Genomic DNA, 23,722 nt, shown 5'->3' on the forward strand with positions numbered 1-23,722 from the left:
TAGTAAAGTCTGTTGGAGGAGAGAAAAGTCTGGGGATGGCCCTTATTTTTTCCTTATCTTTTAACATGAAATGTGCCTCAATGCCATAAAAGCATGGTTGGCCCTGACCTCAACTCCATCAAACAATTAATGCCTATGGATTTAGAATGGTACGTCACACAAGCTGCATTAGGAATAATGTGCATGTGTTGCTATATTTTGTCCATATAGTCTATACTTATTATGCTCTGATGGTAATATGACCACCAGATTTGACTAACAACATACCTCCACATAGGTGTTGTCCTGAGTAGGAAGAGAGAAGATCCGAGTTGGGTTCTCATACAGCCTCTTGACAATATCTTCTAATGTAAGACGTCCCTGGCTGACGGCAGTGAGCAGCAGGGGTAACATGGTCTCAAGGCCAGGGTAACCAGGGGGAGGATTCTCACTGTCCTTCTCTTCCACAGAATGAGGAGCTGTAGGTACATATCACTCATGACATAAAGCTAGGCTTGTTGAAATGCATTATAACTGCTAAACATCTCACAAAGCACTCGGGAAGTTTAGAACTCCTAGGTTACATGACAATTTTTACCACGTTTGCAGTAGTGGTTTTCAGGCAAGCTTCATCAGACTAATGGAGCTTTTTCACTGATAGCATCTCTCTACTTGACTCTACTCAGCTCTAATAACTACTTGGTCCATTGTCCCTGGTCACATTTCCATTAGCACTGCCCCCCCGAAAAATGTAACAGGTGATGTTGCAAAACACCATCTCTGACAGATCAGTGGAGTTTTTTCGTTCCCTGTTATAATGTCTGGCTCTCACTGGAGTGTTTTGTTGGTCATCAGTCCAAGAAGCATTTAATGCTTTTCAAAAGACCACTTTGAAATTTTACAAGCTACTGTTGAGAGTAGGTTAAAAATAAATGGTCATCACTACTGTAGTATGGAGATTTTACAAATGTTAGTTTATGCTGGATGACTGCATTTCGTTGTGATTGATGAGTCTCCTTAGATAATTGAATTCTACAAGGTTTACCCAATACATTTAGTCCCTACACTGCTCTCTTGGAACCACGAGCGAGCAGGTACTAAAAATCCCCCATTGATGGTACCAGGTACAAATTTGCCTAATGAAAAAGCATAAAAATGTCCATGGTCCAGTAGGTAAAATGAAAAGTGCCATTAGTATAGTCTGCAAATTTTGGTGCAGGACATTGATGTCGGACAATTTGCCACCTCGGGGTGGGGGGGGGGGGTTTACTTCACAAGTATCTGTACTTACTGCTGAAAGTATGCCCCCAACAGACATGATTCAGCCCAAATAAAGCAATAAAACCCATCCTCACCGTGATCAGTCGCAAAACAGTCAATGATGTCCAAATTCTCCCATAGTGCCTCCATGTCCTCTTGGGTGCCCAGCATGGGTCGTACCTGGGCTCTACCTTCCCCTAAAGCAGGTATGTTGTCTTCACAGAGGAAAAGATGGTGAGGAGACACCTCACATGTCACCTGGATACCCTTCTGCTTAGCAGCTCGGATGACCAAAATCTAAACGTGAACAATGTATTAAATAAAAAATTTACAAAGTCATTACAAAAGACTTAATCTTTTCAAGAAAATTTGATACATGAATAAAACCTACCTCCTCCTTCTTGGCAACATGGCAGATGTGAACAGGTCTCTGGTAAAGTTGGGCTACCATCAAGATGGCGGCCACAGTCTGCTTCTCTGCATGAGCCACAATAGGCAAATGCTTAGGCCACTTCTCAAAGTGCTGAAGTCAAGAAGAGAATTTTTATATGTAAAGACAAATGACTAATGTCCATCCATAATTTTCAGTAACGGTTTTCCTTACCTTTTATTCATTAGTAACTGAGCATCATAGAGGTTGATTGCTTACCTCCATCCATAAGGAAACATTGTCCATCTTCAATGTTGAATATGTGTCATTCAAATACATCTTCAGACCAGCAGAGGCCTTTGCAATAGATGGCAAAATAGTTGCATTATCTGAAGCTGCCCCCACATACAGGGTGTAGTCACAGCGGCATCCAGCCCTCGCCAACTACAAAAATGCATAACAGTAGAATATTTGTTAAATACTTCTTGATTTTGAATTGCTTTTCTTCATATCAGCATGTGATCTGTCTGAAGATGGTGTTACCTTCTGGACCAAGGCTAGAGAGTCAGGGTCAATCACGGCAGGGTTAGTGTTGGGCATGACACAAACCATGGTGACCCCTCCAGCCAGAGCAGCAGCTGTGCCTGAGGAGAAATCTTCTTTGTGGGTGGCTCCAGGCTCTCGCAAGTGAACATGGACATCAATGAGACCTATAACATTTATATATATATATATAAAAAAAATGTCATGGAAACATATCTTCTTCTCAAATCACCTTTTTTGCATTTAATCCATTTGAGGGTCATTGGGGCAAAAAGAAATCCCAGACATCTGAATCCTGTGCAGGTGTACTTCAAGCTCCAACCTTGTAGATCACCAGGCATTCCCAGAAAGAGCTCGGTCTACCACAGGGCCTCATCCCAGGTGATCATGCCTGAGACTTCCAGCAGGAGGTGACCAGGGGGCATTATTACTAGATACACAAACAACCTCAATGGACTCCTCTCAACATGAAGGAGCAGGGATCTAATCCAAGTTCCTCCTGGATTGTAGTACTCCTTCCCTATGCCAATGTGTCCGGGATCTTATTTTTTTCTGACTACAGGTGAGGATGGGGCAAAGGTAGGCTGATACATTGAAAGATTTGCTGTATGGCTCAGGTTCCTCTTCACCACTACAGTGGAATGCCATGAACGCATGGAAACAAAGCACATGCTATTTTCATGAGAAGTGATGCTTTTTGTGTTTAGATATTTTTTTATCTGTTTATTAACAAAACTAGACACTAAAGATATATTTTACATACAAAGAATAAGAAGTGCAAAGCATCTAGTTACATTTGTTCAAATAAAATATTGATAGCATTTCCTGAATATTTTTTAAATAAGTATTATTAACATTTGTATTTTAATGTATTTGTGAGCAAAGGAATCTATATGCTATCCATTTATACTTAGTAGCTAAATATTTTTCCCCATATGCATTGAGTCACACTACTGGCTTTGGACCAAAAGTGTCCAAAATACAAGAACATTGTGGTACAAAAACAATCCTGCTACATTACTTTAGTAGATTTTGAGCTGCTAATTTTGTGTTTATAAAATTTCAGTATTTTTGTTGTTTTTTGGAAGGTACATTTACTCACTGTTTTAATCCCAGAAACAATTTTGGTACTTTAGCACAGAATAAGGCCACCCACCTATGCTTAAAATATACTGAAGGTGAACAGTTATAATTACCAGGTAGGCGAATCAGTTTCTGGGAGGTCATGCTGTCAACATGCGTCTTCACTGGAGGAGCTTGACCAATCTGTCTCAAAGCCTGCCAACATAAATAAGCTTATTTCAGAGCTGCCAGCAGTACTCAAAAAAAAATGTTTTTAGTAGTCAAATAATTGAATCACTTTACATTATCGGTTTTAAGGAAGAAAGTAGTTAAGGAAGCATTACCAAGTTGTTGTGCAGCTAAATTCTGTCTTAAAACTCAAACAAATACGACACTTCACAGCAGTTTAGTGACTTGCTTGCATGGCCATAATAACTGCCAACACCAGAACCTATGCCAAAATATTTCTTGCTAAACAGGTACTACCTCCAACTCATGCTCATAGGTCAAATATAAATTAATAATCACACCTTCTTCTTACAGGGAAAGAGGCGGGGATAAAACAGCAAGAAACATTTAAGCCTCAAAACTTTGAACTTTGGTGGACCACAATTAGTTTTGACTCTGGGTGTTATCACAGAAACTGACTATCCTTCTACAAATCACAGTAATCTCAGACTGAACTCTATGAGATACACCTCAGTCAAAATGTATGTATATCCACAGGATACTGCTTGAAATGTTCAGTAATGCCATAAGTTGCGGCATTTATTGCACTGGGTACATGAATCACACCACATAAGGTCTGTAGTGACTATCACTCAACAGAACTTTGCAAATCTTAGATTTCAGCAAATTACTGTTACAGGTGTATCACTGTCTGTAACTCGATCCATAGGAATGGGCTTAAGATTTTATTTGCTGCATTTATATCTCACCATTCACAGTACAAATCCCATCCCAACATAGCTGGAGCTACTCTATTCTTCTCAACCAACTGCAAAAGCAGTTCATTGTGGAATATATGTGCAAACCACCCCAGGTGAAACAGTCCACATGTCAAACAAAGTATACTGTTTTTTGTAAGAGACATCTAGCCAGGAATACAGTATAGAATAGGGTTATACAGAGTTATCCAAATATAGAGGTATTTAAAAATGTGGAGTATCTCGAAATGAGGGGGGATTTCAAAATTATGACGTGTGTGATGTGTCAAATTTCTGTTCTAAGTACAAGCCCAGTTTTCATTCCTGTGAATTTATGAGGGGGGTGCTTTGGAAGCTTGTTGACTGATGATGTCACACACTGGCAATGGGTGGGGAGGGGAGAAAAAAAACCACAAACAAACAAAAAAAGCCCAGTAGCCCACCACAGTTGTGAGTTTAGCACAGTTTGGGTTAACAAAGAGAGAAAGGAACCTGAAAACACAACAGATAGTAAACTTCAACTCTGATGTATGGCAATTGTTACTGTGAAAAATAAGTTGACATGTTCAATGGGTAAATTAAAAGCTAACCATCCAGACATTGTGCACAATGCAGTGTACACAAACGTTTTTGAGAAGCTAATTTGACATATAACGCTAAACTGTTTTAATTGTCATTACATAATGTAGCAATAACCACTAAATATCAATACCAAACTTTCTCTTCATCTTTTCACATGTACCCTGCCCTAATCACTATATACTGAGTAATGCAGGAAACAGTGAGTAGGGGGCATTTCGAGCACACTGCAGGTTATGTATTATAAAAGCATGACAGGGCTAGTCCTCCCATAGACATCGCACTACAACTTCAACACTCTCAGAAAAACTGTCACTGTGGCGGTACCTTCAACAGTACACATTCAGTACTTTTAATTAGGGATAATAATTGTACCATATTCCTTATTGATTATAGATTTTAAAGTTGTACTGATTTATATTGTGTTCTGGTCTTTGTATTTCACATGATCAAATACAACATTTTTTACAATTTTAATTCATTTACTGTAGCTAAAAATAAAAAATAGCCAAACATCATTTCACTTATGTCAGCATAATGTTTGCCGTTGTCAATTGAAAGTCTCTGCAAGTTTCTTCTTGCCTCGTGTCAGGCGAACCTGTTGTCATGAAAAAATTTGAAAACATCAGATTGGACATAAATAAAAACACATCTTTGGATCATTTATGACCACTTTAGCCTGCATTGTGTCAGAGTTTGGGGTGAAGAACATCGATATATGTGCCAACATAAATATTACTGTCCCTCATGTATATTTCTACACCATCCTGGCCAGTGATCACACCAAGACACTTTCATTCAGCACTTAATTTCTTTGGGCCGTATCTACTTCTGCAATGCACTCCATATTCTGTGCATTCTCCATATTCTTCTCTAAATGCACTTCCATAGCATGCAATGTAATTGTCCTCTTTCAGAAATAGAGACTCCAACTTTTGTAATGTTGTGCCATCGGTGTCATCTATATTTAAAGCATCGGTGGGAATTAATTTTTTTTTTTTTTTTTTACACTCCCAAACATAACTTTGCAATTTTTCTCAGATATTCACTAAATCAAAACATGGGGGGGAAAACCTAAATGTAAAAGATGTGGGCAGTTTGTCCAGGAAGCCGCAGATCCAAAATTAATATTATTATTAATAAATACCTTTATACACCATGGTTTTTTTTTTTTTTTTTTTTTTTGACCTTGATCTTCCTGAATGCGAAGATTATGCAGTATTCAGCACAGACTAAATCAAGGGAGATCAGGAATTACCTTTGTATGACTTCTTACCTGAACAAAAAGCTTGGTGCATTTAATATCAATGATGAGGGGAACAGAATAGTCAACAGCCATGCGGCGAGTGCGGTATCCCTTCGTGACGAAGGAGGATAAGCGCCGCCCACCAGAATTCCGCATGGACAGATTGATGACCATATCAAAATGGTTTTCCTCCAAGTAATCCATGATGCTCCTCTGCTTCTCCTTGTTGGGACTGTCACTCTCTTCCTCAAAAGGCCAATCTACAGCCATAACCTAAACACAGGCAGAAAAATGTATTATGGAAAAATTGGAAATTATTTATATTTTTAATACAACATCTTAGCTAGCTAAAATTCCCCTATAACACCATGATACCATGCTGGAAAGGTTAAACAAGCACATACTTTTCCTGATAGACAGTGCATATTTTTTCAAAACACTGCCAAGTAAACATAATTAAAAAGACACATGTGATGCTGATTGGTGGGAAAAAAAAAAAAAAAATAGAGGGCCATTGAGAGTGAGGTGTATCTTCAGTAAAAACAAAGTCTGGTGTCCTTTGGCAGTCACTTAGTGTTTGCAAATTTAAAAATCTTTGGTACTCAGCTAAACTAGGAAACACATTACCGCATATTTAACAAATGCCAAAATTTAAGCAATGAGCGCTGTAAAATTTTAAAATTCTGCTTGTATCAGCTCTTTTTTTAATCGATGTGACCACATTGCCATATTGTGTACCAGAATGCACAATTGACAAAAACAAAAGAAAGACTTGCTAAACCAAGGCATCAGATAAGCAGTCAAGGATTTATTCAACATACTTTGACACCATGCTCTGTGTAGTAATCTGCAGTTCCCAGGCTGGCATACAGGTTATAGCCTAGGCTTTCCAAAGTCTGTACCGTAGGAAGAAGTTCACTCTTATTCTAAAAAAAAAAAATAGCGATAAGAAAACAAAAGAAAGAAATTAATTTCATAAAGGAAACAATTATGGTTCAACGAAGAGCAGACAATATTTTCCTGAAAAGAAAAGTAACAATATCCAAATACCTTGTAGCTGCCAATTGAGAGGAGAATGTTCTTTTTGGGGATCTTGAAGCCTGTGCTGAGCATGGCTTTCAGGTAGGCCTCATAGCGATTCTCACCAAAGCAGGCCACCTCTCCAGTGCTGGTCATCTCCACACCAAGTACTACATCAGCTCTGGCCAGCCGAGAGAAGGAGAACTGGGGAACCTTCAGGAACATGCATTTAGAACTTATTCAGACCACCTAACATTCAAAATTCACCTGGGAAAAAAAAAAATCTACCATGTCTAATATATGAATCCAGTTACTGGAAAACTTGGAACATATTGTAATGTTACATACATTCTCTTAAACATTTATTTTGAGGGAGCATTAAAGATTATGGGGAAGTGCTGTCCTCTCTGGTTTATTTTCATTCAGAATCTCTGCATCTTTTAAGGTGGAACAGTATGCTGTTTGTAAGTGGCTGAAGTTTATCTGGTCTGTAAGTTTTTATTCGCCGTTTGAATGACCACAAACACTCATTTGTAACTCGAGCTGTTTAGTTTGTAACATTTTCTGTCTAGGTTTATTTCCATGCAATTAACCCTGTGCTGAATTTAGAGTCAGTTCCACTTGAAGTAATCTGAAACAGCAAAAATAAGTCATTAACACATATATGCAGAAGGAATAGAGCAAGCTTTTCAAACTCCTGTAAATATCTCCATTTTCTAAACAACACCAGATGCCGTGAACAGATAGAGAAAGCAAGCCAAGCTGGAGACTAAATGTTTTTAATCTTTTACTTACACAAAAATGTAAAACAATTTTCCTTTGTATAACAGCTCCCCTTGCTTGGAACCATGATAGAGCAAGCACTAAAAAGTACCAAGTTCCAGGTGAAGTGACCTTTCCACAATAAACAAATAAAATTGGTAATAGGTGAGAATATCATGATTGTGCATTAAATGAGCACACCAAAGGCTCACTATTTACCAGCAGATACAATTTGGCTCACCAATTATTATCCAAATCTTGTCATAGAATAAATAAACCATACAAATAAAATATTCCTTAAAGGAAATTTGGAAAGAATTTAATTTAGATTTTTCATCTACCAAACAATATTAAAAATTATTTAAACCAATGCTGTGCAATAACATACTCTGGGGCCAGGCTCATCTAAGGTGGTGGAAAAGACAGTGGAAACATATATTTGCTGTTCAAAGGAAAACATCTCCATTTTTGTTGAAGCTAATTTACTACATCTATTGAACAGCTATCCTTCATATTTTGTGAACATTTCACGATGAAAGGACCAATAGAAATGCTCCAACATTACATGGAATTAAACCACTTTACACTGACCTTCAATGAACATTCAGAAGGTTTTTCCTTGTGTTAAGCTACTGTTTCAGAGATGCATTTATTTTTTCTCAGACAGCCATGATATATAAACATGAATTCATTATGTGTGTGTGTGTGTGAAGCTATCTGCACCAAATATTAAAGAGACCATCCAGACTATTATCAGTGAAAGGTTCAAAAGGGAGCATCTGTCATGGTCTCAATGGCGTACATCAATTCCCATGGCATGGATGATTTGTGTATGTGTGAACAAACCAGTGATGCAGAGGCTCATATTGGAATTTCAGAGAAAAATATGCTACATCATATCTTTTCCCAGGAAGTCAAATCTTATTCCTGCAAGTTCCAGCAATCCCAGGCCTCAGCCTGCATGTGATACAACAGTATGGCCTGGTAGACACAGTATACGTCACTAGCTTGCCTGCATTCTAAATCAGTCTCTGTGTGTCTTATATGTGATCCTAAATGTGTCTCGTTGTGAAAATAAATATCAGACAACATTGCCCACAGATTACTGGTCAGCTGAAGTCTTGATTAAGTAAGAATGGGAAAGAATTCCACTTAAACTGCAACAATTTGTATTCTCAATTAAGTAAAATTGTAATTAAAAGAAAAAGTGATAAAAACCATAGTAAACATGTTTTTACATTTGTTTACTCAAGGTCCAGCCATAATGTTAAAATCACCACTTTGTTTATACATTGTCTATTTTATCAGCTCTTTATAAACAGAATAAACTGATACATGTTTATACGGAATTTTACAAATGGTATAAATTTTATCCGGAAACAGGGTTTGTGCATGGACGCAAACTTTTTCTTCCTCCCATATTTCACTCATTTTACAGAGCCAAGTGATGTAGCTGTTTCATTAGGCAATGTAAGCACAGTGCTGCTCCTGTTGAGTTCAGAAGGTAGATTACATTATTTTTTATGCTTAACTCTCTTTCTTTTTCTCTTGCATGCATAACACACATCTACTGTTCGAAAAATTTTCCTTGTGTTTGCCTTAATCCACACATTTATTTCTTATCAAGTTGTTGAAATTGGAATATAGAGATTTTTTTACTTAAACTGTGACAATTTTGTGACAAAGTGTTTTGTGTTTGATATCAACACTTCCCCTGAGATTTTATTTATTTTAATTTAACGTTACACTTATATAGCGCCTTTCTAGAAACCTAAGGACATGGCAAAATTTATTCAGGACATGTCATAAAATTATTAATCGTTAATGATGGAAATGTATACAGGCCAGCAGCTACTTACCTTAACTCCCACAATGCCATTTCCTCTCATAAGACCCACAGCTTCAACCTCTTCTCCCATAATAACCTGTGTTGCCAAGGCCACAAGGTCAACACCCAGGGTCTTGGACACAAAAGGGAAGGAGCGCGAGACTCGCACATTGCACTCGATCACCTTCAACTGGTCGTCCTTAAATGACACAATTAAGCAGCAATAGTCAAGTCAAATATGATAAACTTGTGTAAATGCCTTTCAATTATTATTTTTTTTCTTGGAGCCAAATGTAGCATCCATGAATTGAAATATTCCTGTAACAGAACACAAAAGAATCATAAAGAAATTTCATCTGACCTTAGCAATGAGTTGCAGGTTAAACGGTCCTGTGACTTGGAGTTCCTGACCAATGGCATGGACAATTAACTTGATCCGCTCCATAGTCTTCTGGTTGATGTCTTGAGGTGGTGTGACCAGCGTAGCATCCCCTGAATGGACACCCGCATTTTCTACGTGCTCAGACACAGCTATGGCAATGACCACACCATCACAGGCTACAGCGTCAACATCAATTTCCTGAAGCAAAAATAACAAATACATTAGTCCTTAACATGTAACAACACAGGTCAGTGAAATACAGACTTCATATACACATTCCAGTACTACTGATTACTTTAAAGAGTGAAGGTTCTTTCTATGATAATTTCATGCATAGATTATTTAAAAGAGCAGTTCGAGATTAAGCTCTGTTCTAGACTAAAAGGTAGGGATACGCCAATCCAGTATTAGAATTAGATATTGGTCTCAATATTGACCAAATTAGCTGCATCAGTTATCAGAAAATTGGGCTGATCCACAGGACTGAGCTGTGTACAAAACTCTGTAGAGGGCTTTTAATTTGAAACAGGAAGTAGAGGAAGTACAGATGTGATGTTTGCTATGCCAAGTTCGATTGCAACATGCAATATCTGCAAAATGAATGTTGCATGTTTTTTGACCAAGTTACTTGTGTATTATCAGGTTCAGCTGCCAGATTTTATTTTGAATTACTGATTATTGAATATTTAAAATTTAAATTGACTGCTGTTTGTTTGACACAGTGAAGCTATTTATTTTCAGTTTCAGCTGATAAGTTTTAATCTTAAGAAGTTTGAATCCTTGTTTATTCTGAATTTAAATGCTGTGCAAAGAAAGAAAAAACAAAACAAATACTTTGTGCACTTCCATGTAACTCCTTGTAGTATGTACATGACAAATTCTCAGCTGGTTTAACAAGTTTTACTATGCCAAATGCTAATTAACTGCTTAGGTATAAATAAGAGCATATGATTCACTTCTTCCCTCACCATCCCATTCTATACCTTTCGGAACTGTATGAAAAGAATGGTAGGCATCAAGAATAGCCTACCTTGGCCTCCTGGATAAATTTGGAGATGACAACAGGGTGCTCTTTGGATACAGCCACAGCGCTGCTGAGATATTTCTCCAGGTCACTGTCAGAGTAGGCCACATTCATGGCAGCTCCACTCAGGACGTAGGATGGCCGCACCAGACATGGGTACCCCACAGTCTCGCAGAAATGAACAGCAGACTAAAGAAAGGAGAGGTCAAGTTATGAAATATGATAACTTATGTTAGCATCTATTAATAAATCTCAATAAGAAAAAAAAATATTCCAACATTCGAGCCAGTCAGACCATATACAATTCCACTACCTAATTTTAATGAACAAGTGTAATATTCATCTTTCAGTTTCTGTAATTGCTTCATCCTGTTCAGGATGTGGTCGGTTCAGAACCTACACACCTTGGATAAACAGATATAGTTCAAGATAGGGTTATATATAATCCACTGTTTACAGCGATAGTAATATGATCTTATCTGGATTCTATGTTTATCTGTGGCTTTTTTGCTGTCCTGGGAAAAAGAGCAGCTCTGCAAACCATGAAGGCTTCTCCTAATATATGGGCCATATACAGACTACAAGCAGTCATAGAACATGGAGAGCTCAGCCAAAGGCACTCAGTGAGAGAAATGGCTCTGAACCCACCATCAAACTGTCCAAGACTGACCCCATTTCAAAACTCTTGAAAGAGGCAGTGGGAAAAGAGGCTGGTGCACAGGGGAAACTTTAAAATGTAGAGGGTAAAAACCATTCATGAAAGAAAAAAAAACAAAATAAATAAAAAAGGTTTGCGCGAGAGAGATTATGATAATTGTGTGCTAAATCCTATTCTGTGTTTAACTTTTGCACTAGCAAAAACAAACGAGAAACGTTAAAACTTGCAAATGTATATTTTCCACTTGGTGTTTTTGTGCCCTCTACTTTTGACATTGATGTGATGCCATAGGTCCATAACAAGGCATCATACACTCATGTGTGATAATACCTATGAATCCTGTATCCTGTACAAGTGATGTATGCCGTTGTGGGTGTTTATACTTGTGCTTTGGTTTGTCTGCATCACTCTACAACTACACCGCCAAACCAACAAACCCACAAATATCTTCCTCAACACTATTCCTGCCCCCACCCCACCCCAAGAGACATTAAAAGGGACACTCTGGCAGAGTTACTTAGGTTTATTATTGTGAGTGTTTTGGGACAGGGGAGGGGATCATAGCAGTAACTGCTGCTCGTTGAGGACAGTAAACGCAAAGCGATATGTGCTGTCATATCAGAGTCTCCAAAAGTCTCCAATAACACCAGTAAATGTAGTTATATTTATTGCTAATCCCTTTTTTTTTTTTTTTAAAGAGTCACTAGAGGGGTCAGAATACTCGCCAATTATAGCAACAAAGTTGGCAACACTGATGGAAACCAATCCCTTGTCACAAATTTGCTGCCACCTGGCAGTCTTTGTAGTGTAAAGATGATGAGTTTATATTTCTGGACCTCCTCAATTCAGCATGATCCATGAAGATGCCACACCATGCAGAACATGGTAGCTAGTCAGTTACAGTAGAACAAAGCCTATGTCTGAATATTATTTATAGATTTTATCACAGCTTTTTGTGGATTTGGGTGTGAACTGGTTTAAGGATTTTTAAATAGACCATCTACAATAAGTGTGCATAAAGTGAATATTCTCTGATTTGATCTTTTTAAACATAGGAGCACCACAAGTATGTGTTTTATTGCCTTTACACTTTTCTGTGTATTCTAATGAGATAAACTTGCCGGAAAGAAACCATGTATTATGTTAATAAAATTATGTTATTAGTTGGACATTTCTATAAGCATAGTGATGTTTCTGATTATTTTGCTCAGGTCCTAAAGTTAATCCAGCTCTTTGTTAATCAAGTTTGAAAAAAAAAAGGAGATTATTTTACATCATAAACATTTTCCCACCACTTATACTGTGGAACCAATCTGTGGAAAGCCTGAGGTGATTTGGGTATTTGGGAATACATTTGGAGTTTTACAGACTCTGTTGACAGTGTATGAAAGAAAGTCAGTCAGAGATTATATCTAATCAGGAAATTGAAGGAGTTTGCGGTTCACAATAAAATCCTGAAAAAAGTGTATATCCGCCTGACAGAGTGTACTAATGTTTAATATCTGTTTGTTATGGACATTTGACATCACTAAGTAAAAGTAAACTGACAGGGAGAATAATTGGCCAACAACAAATATCGTTAGAGGCTCTTTATAACAAAGCATTACTTAGGAAAGCCACAGCAATAATTACTGACTGATGCATCCTCTTCATGCTGAGTTTAAGCTCCTTCCTTCAGGCAGAGTGCCTTAGATGAAAAAAAAAAGGTCTATAAAAGGAACTATCAAACATAATAACAAATTGCACAAATTTGGATTAAGGTATGCTTTATGTATGTTTATAATTTTTTTTACCATTATTTCTATTTATTGAATTTTTTCTGTGTTGTGGTGAATCCAAAGAAAAATGTTCTGCTTTGGCAGGACAATAAAGCTTTATTCTATTATATTCTTCCAACAGAGGATCAATCACACTTGATACAGTCTGCATTGGCATGACAAGTACCTACATTTCTGAAGAGCTGAATATTATATATATATATATATATATATATATATATATATATATATATATATATATATATATATATACATACATATATATACATATACATACATACATACACACACACACACTCACTCCTTAATCTGATTTTATGCCCTAATATTACTAAATTCCTAGGCAGTGATACTAAATTAGGGAATGACAGAAGCACCATTCTATTATTATAAAGTACCTCCGTATCAGACAGCTCTTTCCAGCGAGGTTGGCTGATGCCAATAGTGTCCAGCATCCTGGAGAATTTGAAGCGGTTCTCTGCAGAGTCAATGAACTCGGGTGATGTGCCCAGGATGCGGCACTGCTGCCTGTGGAGAGACATGGCGATGTTGTTGGGGAGTTGACCTCCCATTGAGAGAATGATTCCCTCTGGGTTCTCCATTTCATAGATATCCATCACCACCTGTAGTTCAAGGCAAGGTTCTCATAATTGGGAAAACACCAAAACAACCTTATCTATAGATATATTACATGTCTACATGGTGGATTAAATAAATGTATTGTCATCTGATATCAGTGCAGGGCTATATTCGGTATTTCCATCCATCCATCCATTATCTGTAACCATCCATCCATCCATTATCTGTAACCGCTTATCCAATTTAGGGTCCAGAGCCTACCTGGAATCATTGGGCGCAAGGCAGGAATACACCCTGGAGGGGACGCCAGTCCTTCACAGGGCAACACAGACACACACACACATTCACTCACACACTCACACCCACGGACACCTTCGAGTCGCCAATCCACCTGCAACGTGTGTTTTTGGACTGTGGGAGGAAACCGGAGCACCCAGAGGAAACCCATGCGGACACGGGGAGAACACATATTCGGTATTTATATAATTTATTCCTAAAGTGAACATTTCTAAGTCTTAGACCTCACCTCAAAGGAGATCTCATCAAAGTAGAGCCTGTTGCACATATCGTAGTCTGTGCTGACTGTTTCAGGATTGTAGTTCACCATAATTGTTTTGTAACCCATCTGAAAATAGAACATTATAAATTATAAAATGTAAAAATTACTACTACGAAAAATTTAAATTTCCTACAACTTACAATTGGCAAAAAGTTCCAACTAATACACCATATTTCACAGACGAAAAACCTAATCCTTTTTAAAATGCAAGTTTACAATACCTAATAGTAAAAGACACACCTTTCTAAGTTCCATGATGCAGCCTACAGCACACCAGTCAAATTCCACACTGCTGCCAATGCGGTACACACCAGATCCAATCACCATAACATGAGCTTCCTCAAATGCCAGATCACACTCTGTGCCATGATAGGTCAGGTAGAGGTAATTGGTGTGTGCAGGCCATTCAGCAGCAACAGTGTCAATCTGTTTCACCACTGGCAGGATCTTCCAATCATGCCTAAGCTTCCTTACTGCTAGCTCAGTACTGAAAAACATAAAAACCATCATAAACTGCATGAGAAAAGCAACTTATCTACTTAAACATGAATAAAGTAAGACAGGAATGAATGAAGAAATTTAGAAAGGCATGTACCAAGGCATGTAGGCACGAAGGCAAGGAGTAAGAGAAGCACAAAGGCAGGCAGAGATGAAGGAAAAGTAAGCTTGGAAAGCAAGAACAATGGCAGCAAATGCAATAAAAAAGTTGAAAAAATAGAAAAGTTGGAGAGAGTAAGGAGAGAGATGGAAAAAAAAAAAAAAAAGACAAGAATGAACCCTACGTTATGTACTATATCCATACCTCTGCACAGCGAGTGCGATTTGCTTGTCAGAGAAGCCCAGCTGCTTTGCCTTCCTCATAACCTCAGGAGGCATGACACTTTCATCCTGATTAAAAGTCTCTAGAAGCTTCTCATGGTCTATGATGTTCTTCATCTTGTGAAGGAACCAGCGGTCAATTTTGGTCAGCTCATACAGACGGTCAACACTGTAGCCAGCATGAAGAGCGGCTGCTAGCACAAAAATTCTCTTGTCTGTAGGAATCTGAAGCTCCTGAAAAGTTAGAAGGGGAAGCATCGTTTGTACAAGTTAATCACAGAACCAATGAGCACATACTGCCTATCTAGCTGTTTTAACTAGGATTTTATTTTTGGGTTTTGAACGACACAAACAAATTTCATCACTTGTAAAAACAATAAAAACAAAACAAAATCAAAAATCTCTCTACTACTTCAGGCTCTTTTCTAACTTCTTATTAGATTTAACAGTTAGCAGAGATGCTAGCAAAAGCAAGTGCAGTGTATAATAATACACGCAGTGACAGGAGCAGATTTTCAGCACTAACCTGCTCAGACACTGGTTTGATGGTGTGATCAAATCCAACAGAGTTCTCATCCACCATTCTGAGAGCTTTCTGGAAGGCCTCTTCAAAACTCCGACCAATTCCCATTACTTCCCCTGTAGAAAAATAAAAATAAAGAGCCTGGGCCCAATTGCAAAAGAAACTCTTTAAAACAGAACAGCAAAATTATATTTGCTGTCTCTGATGACCTTAATTCCAAAGTCACACCCCAGTCCATATTTTTTGTATCTATACCTGTTCCCAGCCAGGATGGACCTTTTTGAAGTAAGCTTTAGTATAGATAAGTATTGTGTGGGAATCCGTAAGAGAGTCTGAATACCTTACAAGTATCCTTACCAACACTCTTCATGGAGCTGCCGATTTCAGTGCTTACTCTGAGGAATTTGCTCAGGTCCCAGCGAGGGACCTTCACCACACAATAGTCCAGACTGGGCTCAAAGTTGGCAGTTGTGGAATTAGTCACAGAGTTCCTGGAAAATAAATATTAGCAGTGAGTCTACAGTGACTGCTTCAAATACTGAAAGATTTTACAACAAACAAGATGAATATTTTCAGTCACTAAATAAATAATGTGAAAAACCTGCAGGGTACCAAAAAAATGCTTATTTGTCTAAAGTAAACTGAAACAGAATTTACTGGATTATTGGCTTATATCTGCTGTACAACTCACTTTAGTACTGGCAAAGGGATCCCCAGACCAAGCTTAGCCGCCACATAAGCTAACGGATAACCAGTGGCTTTACTGGCCAGAGCAGAGCTCCGAGACAGACGAGCATTCACCTCAATTATATAGTACTGTGTAAGAAACAAACACAAATAATAAAAAAGTATACATAATTATTTATAAAAATATGAGTAATTTATGGCGTATTAATAAATAAATTATATAATTAATAATATATACACAATACATTAATAAAATTGGAGAAAATCATGTGTCATCATTCGCCATTTTTTTTTTTTTTTAAAGTACAAGTTACCTGTTCAGACTCTGGATTGAGAGCATATTGAATGTTGCACTCGCCCACAATCCCCAGGTGCCGGATGACTTTGATTGCAGTGTTTCTCAGCATGTTGTACTCGTAATCATTCAGTGTCTGACTAGGAGCCACAACTATGGACTCTCCGGTATGAATTCCCAAGGGGTCTATGTTCTCCATGTTACATACCTGAAAATATGGAAGTTTTGTGAAGTGCAAAATCAGGAATCATTTTTTGGTCTTAAAAATGTATATGCTGCCTCAGTGTTACCTACCGTCACACAGTTGTCGTAGGCATCTCGCACCACTTCATATTCAATTTCCTTCCAGCCCTTCAGTGACTTATCCACCAGAACTTGGGACGTATGCGCAAAGGCTTGCGCAACTATTGTGATCAGCTCTTCTTTGTTGTTAGCAAAACCTGAGCCCAGTCCACCAAGTGCGAATGCAGAGCGGATCAAGACGGGGTAACCCAGCCTCTCTGCAGCAGCCACCGCCTCAACAAATAATATATTTTTTAAAAATTAATCAAAAAAGTCTGAAAGAAGGCTGAAAGAAAAATATTAATTCTTCTTCAAAATTCATTAGCTCATATTTGATGATCTAGCGTGATACTTCATACTTCTGATGTGTGAAATATATAAAAAGTATATAAATAAGAAGTACAAAAACTAGTTTTCAAGACTTAAAAGTTATTTTGTCAATGTTACATAATTAACAGTGTTTATAAAGCTAACATTAATTTAGCTTGTTAACAGATCAAAGTCTGACACTTGATCTGCAAGTTAAAATTAAATTCAAATGCTGCTAATACATTTTATGTTGCTGTTAAATACACGAACGAACCACACACACACACACACACACACACACACACACACACACACACACACACACACACACACACACACACACACACACACACACACACACACACACACACACACACACACACACACACACACACACACACACACACACACACACACACACACACACACACACACACACGACAATGAAACTGAGGTTTCATGGCTAAATTGGACCAGCCTGGTGGCCAATCTTCATTAATTGCACCAGTAAGAGCAGAGTGTGAAGGTTCAATTTGCAGAGGGTAAGAGCACAGTTTTGCTCAAAATATTGCAATGCACACAACATTATGGGTGACATCCCAGAGTTCAAAAGAGGACAAATTGTTGGTGCACGTCTTGCTGGCGCATCTGTGACCAAGACAGCAAGTCTTTGTGATGTATCAAGAGCCACGGTATCCAGGGTAATGTCAGCATACAATAAAGAAGGACGATGCACATCCAACAGGATTAACTGTGGACGCAAGAGGAAGCTGTCTGAAAGGGATGTTCGGGTGCTAACCCGGATTGTATCCAAAAAACATAAAACCACGGCTGCCCAAATCATGGCCGAATTAAATGTGCACCTCAACTCTCCTGTTTCCACCAGAACTATCCATCGGGAGCTCCACAGGGTCAATATACACGGCCGGGCTGCTACAGCCAAACATTTGGTCACTCATGCCAATGCCAAACATCGGTTTCTAAGGTGCAAGGAGCGCAAATCTTGGGCTGTGGACAAAGTGAAACATATATTGTTCTCTGATGACTCCACCTTTACTGTTTTCCCCACATCTGGGAGAGTTATGGTGTGGAGAAGCCCCAAAGAAGCGTACCACCCAGACTGTTGCATGCCCAGAGTGAAGCATGGGGGTGGACCAGTGATGGTTTGGACTGCCATATCATGGAATTCCCTTGGCCCAATACTTGTGCTAGATGGGCCAAGGACTACCGAACCATTCTGAAGGACCATGTGCATCCAATGGTTCAAACATTGTATCCCAAATGCGGTGCCATGCATCAGGATGACAATGCACCAATACACACAGCAAGACTGGTGAAAGATTGGTTTGATGAACATGAAAGTGAAGTTGAACATCTCCCATGGCCTGCACAGTCACCAGATCTAAATATTATTGAGCCACTTTGGGGTGTTTTGGAAGAGGAAGTCAGGAAACGTTTTCCTCCATCATCATCACGTAGTGACCTGGCCAATATCCTGCAAGAATATATGTCATTCACAAGACGAACTGACGCTGTATTGGCCGCAAAAGGAGGCTCTGCACCATACTAATAAATTATTGTGGTCTAAAACCAGGTGTTTCAGTTTCATTGTCCAACCCCTTTCTATATGTATATATTATATATATATATATATATATATATATATAAATTATACACACTATATATAACTATATCTTAGTTATCCATACACACACACACACGTTATAGTCAATAATTAAAAACAGACTTGTCAGAAATATGTTTATAAACATATTTTATGGTTATAAGGTGCTATGACTAGTTAATACTGATACACTATGGCAATCTGTAAGGCATGCATCATGTTCCAGCATGTTGAAAGTTGTTTTTGATTTATATACATTAATATTTTCATGTCTATTTAAACAACCTGTCATTAAAAGACACACCTCAACAGAAGATAAAATAGACAGATCACTATTTAGCCTATTTTACCTGCTCAACAGACATGGCTGCCTCACTCGGGGCCACATGCTCGTTTATTTCCTCCATCTTCTCCACAAATATCTTCCTGTCCTCAGTCATCTCAATGGAGGACACAGGAGTGCCCAGCACTCTCACATTGTATTTCTTCAGTGTTCCCTGCTTGGTCATTTCCACTCCACAATTCAGAGCCGTCTGACCCCCAAATGTCAGCAGCACCCCGTCTGGACGCTCGTTCTTTATCACCTGGTTTAAGAGGGGTCGTCAGGACCACTGAGTATATATTACAATGTTCAGTACTATAAAGATTACTAGGCAAAATATAGAACCTGATAAACATCCAGGGTTATTGAACTAAGTACAGAAATGTATTCAATAGCATTAAACTGATGATTTACGAGTTTACGTGCAAGTGCCATTTCCAGAAATTTGGGACGCTGTACAAATGTTAAAAAAAATTAGAATGCAATTATGTGCAAATCAATTCAATCCTCTATTTAACTGAAGATATTACACAGACAATAGTTCAATAGTTGAAACTGCGAAACAGTTATGGTATGTCTGAAAATTTTTTCCCCATTCTGAATTTGATTCTAGCAACACATTCCAAAAAAATATGGGACAGAGCTACAAAAGCTACTATATTTTCAAGATGTCTCTAAATTAAAAATAATTAAGAACATGCTAAAGGCAATACCCTAAATTTATTTTAAAGATTTCTTTTTCCAAAAACCCTTAAAGTTAAATTAATACTGACCACAAAAATGGCTAATGATAATGTCAGTGATGTGGTTATATTTTCCTTACCTCTGTAACATATTCTGGGGTGATAGGCAGAAAGTAAACTTTGTCAGCAAGGCCTTTTGAAGTTTGCACTGTGGCAATGTTAGGATTGATGAGAATAGTCTGGATATTTTCCTCTTTAAGAGCTTTGATAGCCTAAGGGATACAAGAGAGAGATGCTGAATAGTAAACACCTGATCACCTGATGATATTGCATCAGGAATATGGCACTGTTCTGAAGAAGGAAATGTATGAATAATGTACATGGTATTAAATTATTATAAATTATTATGAAGAATGTAATAAATCTATATGTATTTAAATCTGTAAAAAAAGTCATAATTAATAAATAAATAAATAAATAAATAAATAAATAAATAAATGCAGGGTAGATGCATATGCCAGATTGGAGTTAGGAAATACTTGTTATTCTGATCATTTGATCTTTTCCAAGTGAGAGATTTTGGAGGAATTAATAGTCGTTTATCTTTGTGACTCACTTGAGAGCCAGAGTAATCAAATTCTCCAGCCTGGCCAATGGAGAGCCCTCCAGAGCCCAGAATCAGCACTTTACGGGGCCGCACAAACTCCTCCGGCTTTGGAGATTCATTGTAGGTGAGATGATCGGTCAGCCTCTCTTTCACTAAACAAATAAGAGCATCTTCTTTAGTGATAATATTAAGTTTGCTTCATTTTCTTGCATGTTTATAAATTAACTGGATGTGTAACAACATAAAATTAATTTTGTATTACAATAAAATTTTGGCAATTTTCTGAGTTAAGTAAAATATCAGGGATGTGTTCTGAGGCAGTTCAATGTTTGTCTAATGGAAAAAGGAGGTGAAATGGCAAAAGTCATTGATGAAAACTGCATCTTTTAAATGACAAAACATTAGATTTATTATAAGTAGTAAAATGAAATAAAATGAAAGTTGATATGATAACATGAATAAGAATGGAATAACAAACAAAAATCATATGTCCAAGTTTACACTAAAGAAGAAAGTTATGATAATTAAAACTTGCCTGATTTGCCCACTTTTCCCATTTTTGCATCTCTGACCATGTCTAGAAAGACATCAAAAAGGCTGACCAAGTCAGTGGGTCCTGCCATGTGTTCTGGATGGAACTGCACACTGTCAAAATCATAAATTCAGAGTGAGAGTTTTACACTGATTTTTTTATGCTATTGTAACTAGTTCTCAGCAGAAAGCATTCATTAATAAAAAAAAAAAAAACAGACAAAATAACTGAGAAACAATAAAGTAAAATTACATGTCTCTTAAGCAAAATCAAAGAAGTAAAGTAAAAGTCAAAAATCACCTGAATATAGGTTTGTGGTTGTGAACGATGCCCTCGCTGGTGTGGTCATTGGCATTAGTGAAGAGCACATCCCAGTCCCCTGGGAGGGTCTTGGGTTCCACTGCAAAACCATGGTTCTGAGATGTGATGAAACAGCGCCCTGTTCCTTTATGTATGCATGGTTGGTTATGCCCACGATTACCATACCTAAAGTCAAACAGACCATTTATTAACTTACCAATGTTAACAATAATATCATGATTAAACTGTCCCACAGCAGCAGTGGGGTAGCAAGGCATTCAGAAAAAGAAAGTAGTAACAAAACTAAAAATACAGTGGAACCTCTACCTACGAACTTGATCTGTTCTTGACATGGTTCGTAAGTGGAAAAGTTTGTTTTATCGAGTCAATTTTCCCTATTTAAAATAATGGGAAAGCAATTAACGCGTACCAGCCCACCCCGAAAGTCACACTTTTTAAACTGATATATGTTTACAAAACTCTCAAATTAGTAAAAAAAAAAAATACATGTAGCATTACTAAAAATAAAAAAGAAATACAGTGGTAACAGTAATAAAAAAGAAATAAAAAAGTTTTAAGTGGTTACACATCGCGACCTTGAAGACGTGACGACTGGCTGGAGGAGTAACACAGGCACTGTCTGTATGACAGGAGGTGGGGGTGGGTGGAATAACGGAGAGTAGGTGGGTGAATGTGGGGAGACAAAGTGTAGATACGGCTTAACTTAGCACGAATTTCGATGTCTGCTATATACACTAATGCTAAATTGCTAAAACTAAAATTTGCTAATCTTAAAAGCTCACTCAAATCTGGGCGAGCTGGGAGCCGGCTCGGGTTCATTTCTAGAGTCATGGTTCGTTGGTGGAGGCAAAAAATATTCAAATTCCCGGTTTGTATCCTGGAAAGTTCGTTAGTATAGGCATTCGTTAGTAGAGGTTCCACTGTATTAACAAAACAGCATTATAAAAATAGAAATAAAAAAGAACTCAGAAGAATACTTGCATTTAATTGCACATGAAAGTACTGAACATGGGCGTGATATGATAATCAATATTGACATTCTGAATTCCATAAATGTATAGTGCATTTGTGTATGTGTATTTGTTTGTTGTCTCCTGGGAGCAGCGTTAATCTAACAGCAGCCAGAAGGAAGAACCTATAATAGTGCTCCTTCACACGTGGGGTGAAGCAGCCAGTCACAGAACAAAATAAACAGCTCTGCCATAGCCTCATTCATTGGATGTGAGTCCTTCTCTAGCATGTATGCTAACTTGGTTACCATCCTACTTTGCCCCATCACGTGTACTGTATCTAGGGGACTTCCCAGACAGAGCTGGCCTTCGTTTGTCTAATCAGCTATTGAGGTTAGACTAAGCATGGTTTGGCAAAGCGCTGATATTAATTACTGAAAAACAAATGTAAATATGCTTATGCTCTAACTAGAGGGAATTGGTGGACTATATATTTAATAACACAATGTCAAAACTCTCTCTTATAAAAATCTGACTAGAAGATCTGGTGAGTGTGTTACACATGTACCAAACTGTTTGATTGGTGGTGAACATTTACAGACTACTCCAATTTTCCAGTTTGCACATTTATACCTATATATTAATTCCAAATTATGACATCTTAATGGACAACTACAACAGGAGATATTTTGTCACCACTGCATTTTTGAAACTAGCTTTCACAGGACAAAGCTTAATGTGTGAGACAGAAAAACACCCCACATTATAGTAAACATAACAAGCTCTTTCTCTAACATCATCTTGGATGAACTCACTGACCATGCACATTTTCAGTGCCAGAAATTCCACTGAACTGATGGGAGATGGGTCTCTGATCTGGCCTTGAGCAAAGGTCAACAAAGGAACAGTCCCAGGATCCTTATAAAAACATAGTGGTCGGTCCCAGCACTACGCCAAAGCAGTATCTACCGAACATGCTGTGCTCAGCATAAAATAAAATTTTAACAGCACACCACTCCCAGAGAAACACTGACAGGGCCTGAGAAATATTGAGGTACAAGAAGACCTTCTAGAGATACCACTTGCTGTGGTTCTCCAGAATCAACCTGTAGCACTGTGGCATACTATTAAAGTAGGAATAGTAAAAAGTTAAATAGTAGTGAAAATAAATGCAGTGGTTCTCTTTAATAGCTCATGATCTGTTGCCACTTGA

The 23,722-nt window shown here is 37.9% G+C and overlaps 1 protein-coding gene across 1 annotated transcript in view; it reads right to left on the reverse strand.

Moving 5' to 3' along the window:
- cad (carbamoyl-phosphate synthetase 2, aspartate transcarbamylase, and dihydroorotase) overlaps positions 1–23,722 on the reverse strand; it is a 42,855-nt gene that overhangs the window by 13,508 nt on the left and 5,625 nt on the right. Inside the window, exons 7-32 of the mRNA XM_066677157.1 lie at positions 21,539–21,724; positions 21,242–21,351; positions 20,716–20,858; positions 20,240–20,371; positions 19,445–19,678; positions 17,174–17,395; positions 16,899–17,087; positions 16,589–16,713; positions 16,255–16,388; positions 15,901–16,013; positions 15,358–15,608; positions 14,796–15,042; positions 14,523–14,621; positions 13,816–14,040; positions 10,988–11,170; positions 9,937–10,155; positions 9,607–9,774; positions 7,016–7,198; positions 6,787–6,891; positions 5,996–6,238; positions 3,349–3,430; positions 2,153–2,319; positions 1,889–2,053; positions 1,631–1,762; positions 1,335–1,536; positions 268–458 (exon numbers count right to left, since the gene is read on the reverse strand). Coding sequence (XP_066533254.1) covers positions 268–458; positions 1,335–1,536; positions 1,631–1,762; positions 1,889–2,053; positions 2,153–2,319; positions 3,349–3,430; positions 5,996–6,238; positions 6,787–6,891; positions 7,016–7,198; positions 9,607–9,774; positions 9,937–10,155; positions 10,988–11,170; positions 13,816–14,040; positions 14,523–14,621; positions 14,796–15,042; positions 15,358–15,608; positions 15,901–16,013; positions 16,255–16,388; positions 16,589–16,713; positions 16,899–17,087; positions 17,174–17,395; positions 19,445–19,678; positions 20,240–20,371; positions 20,716–20,858; positions 21,242–21,351; positions 21,539–21,724 — 4,450 coding nt within the window. The remainder of the gene's footprint in view (positions 1–267; positions 459–1,334; positions 1,537–1,630; positions 1,763–1,888; positions 2,054–2,152; positions 2,320–3,348; positions 3,431–5,995; positions 6,239–6,786; positions 6,892–7,015; positions 7,199–9,606; positions 9,775–9,936; positions 10,156–10,987; positions 11,171–13,815; positions 14,041–14,522; positions 14,622–14,795; positions 15,043–15,357; positions 15,609–15,900; positions 16,014–16,254; positions 16,389–16,588; positions 16,714–16,898; positions 17,088–17,173; positions 17,396–19,444; positions 19,679–20,239; positions 20,372–20,715; positions 20,859–21,241; positions 21,352–21,538; positions 21,725–23,722) is intronic.

Source organism: Hoplias malabaricus, chromosome 7, assembly GCF_029633855.1.
Source record: "Hoplias malabaricus isolate fHopMal1 chromosome 7, fHopMal1.hap1, whole genome shotgun sequence".
Taxonomy (NCBI): Eukaryota; Metazoa; Chordata; class Actinopteri; order Characiformes; family Erythrinidae; genus Hoplias; species Hoplias malabaricus.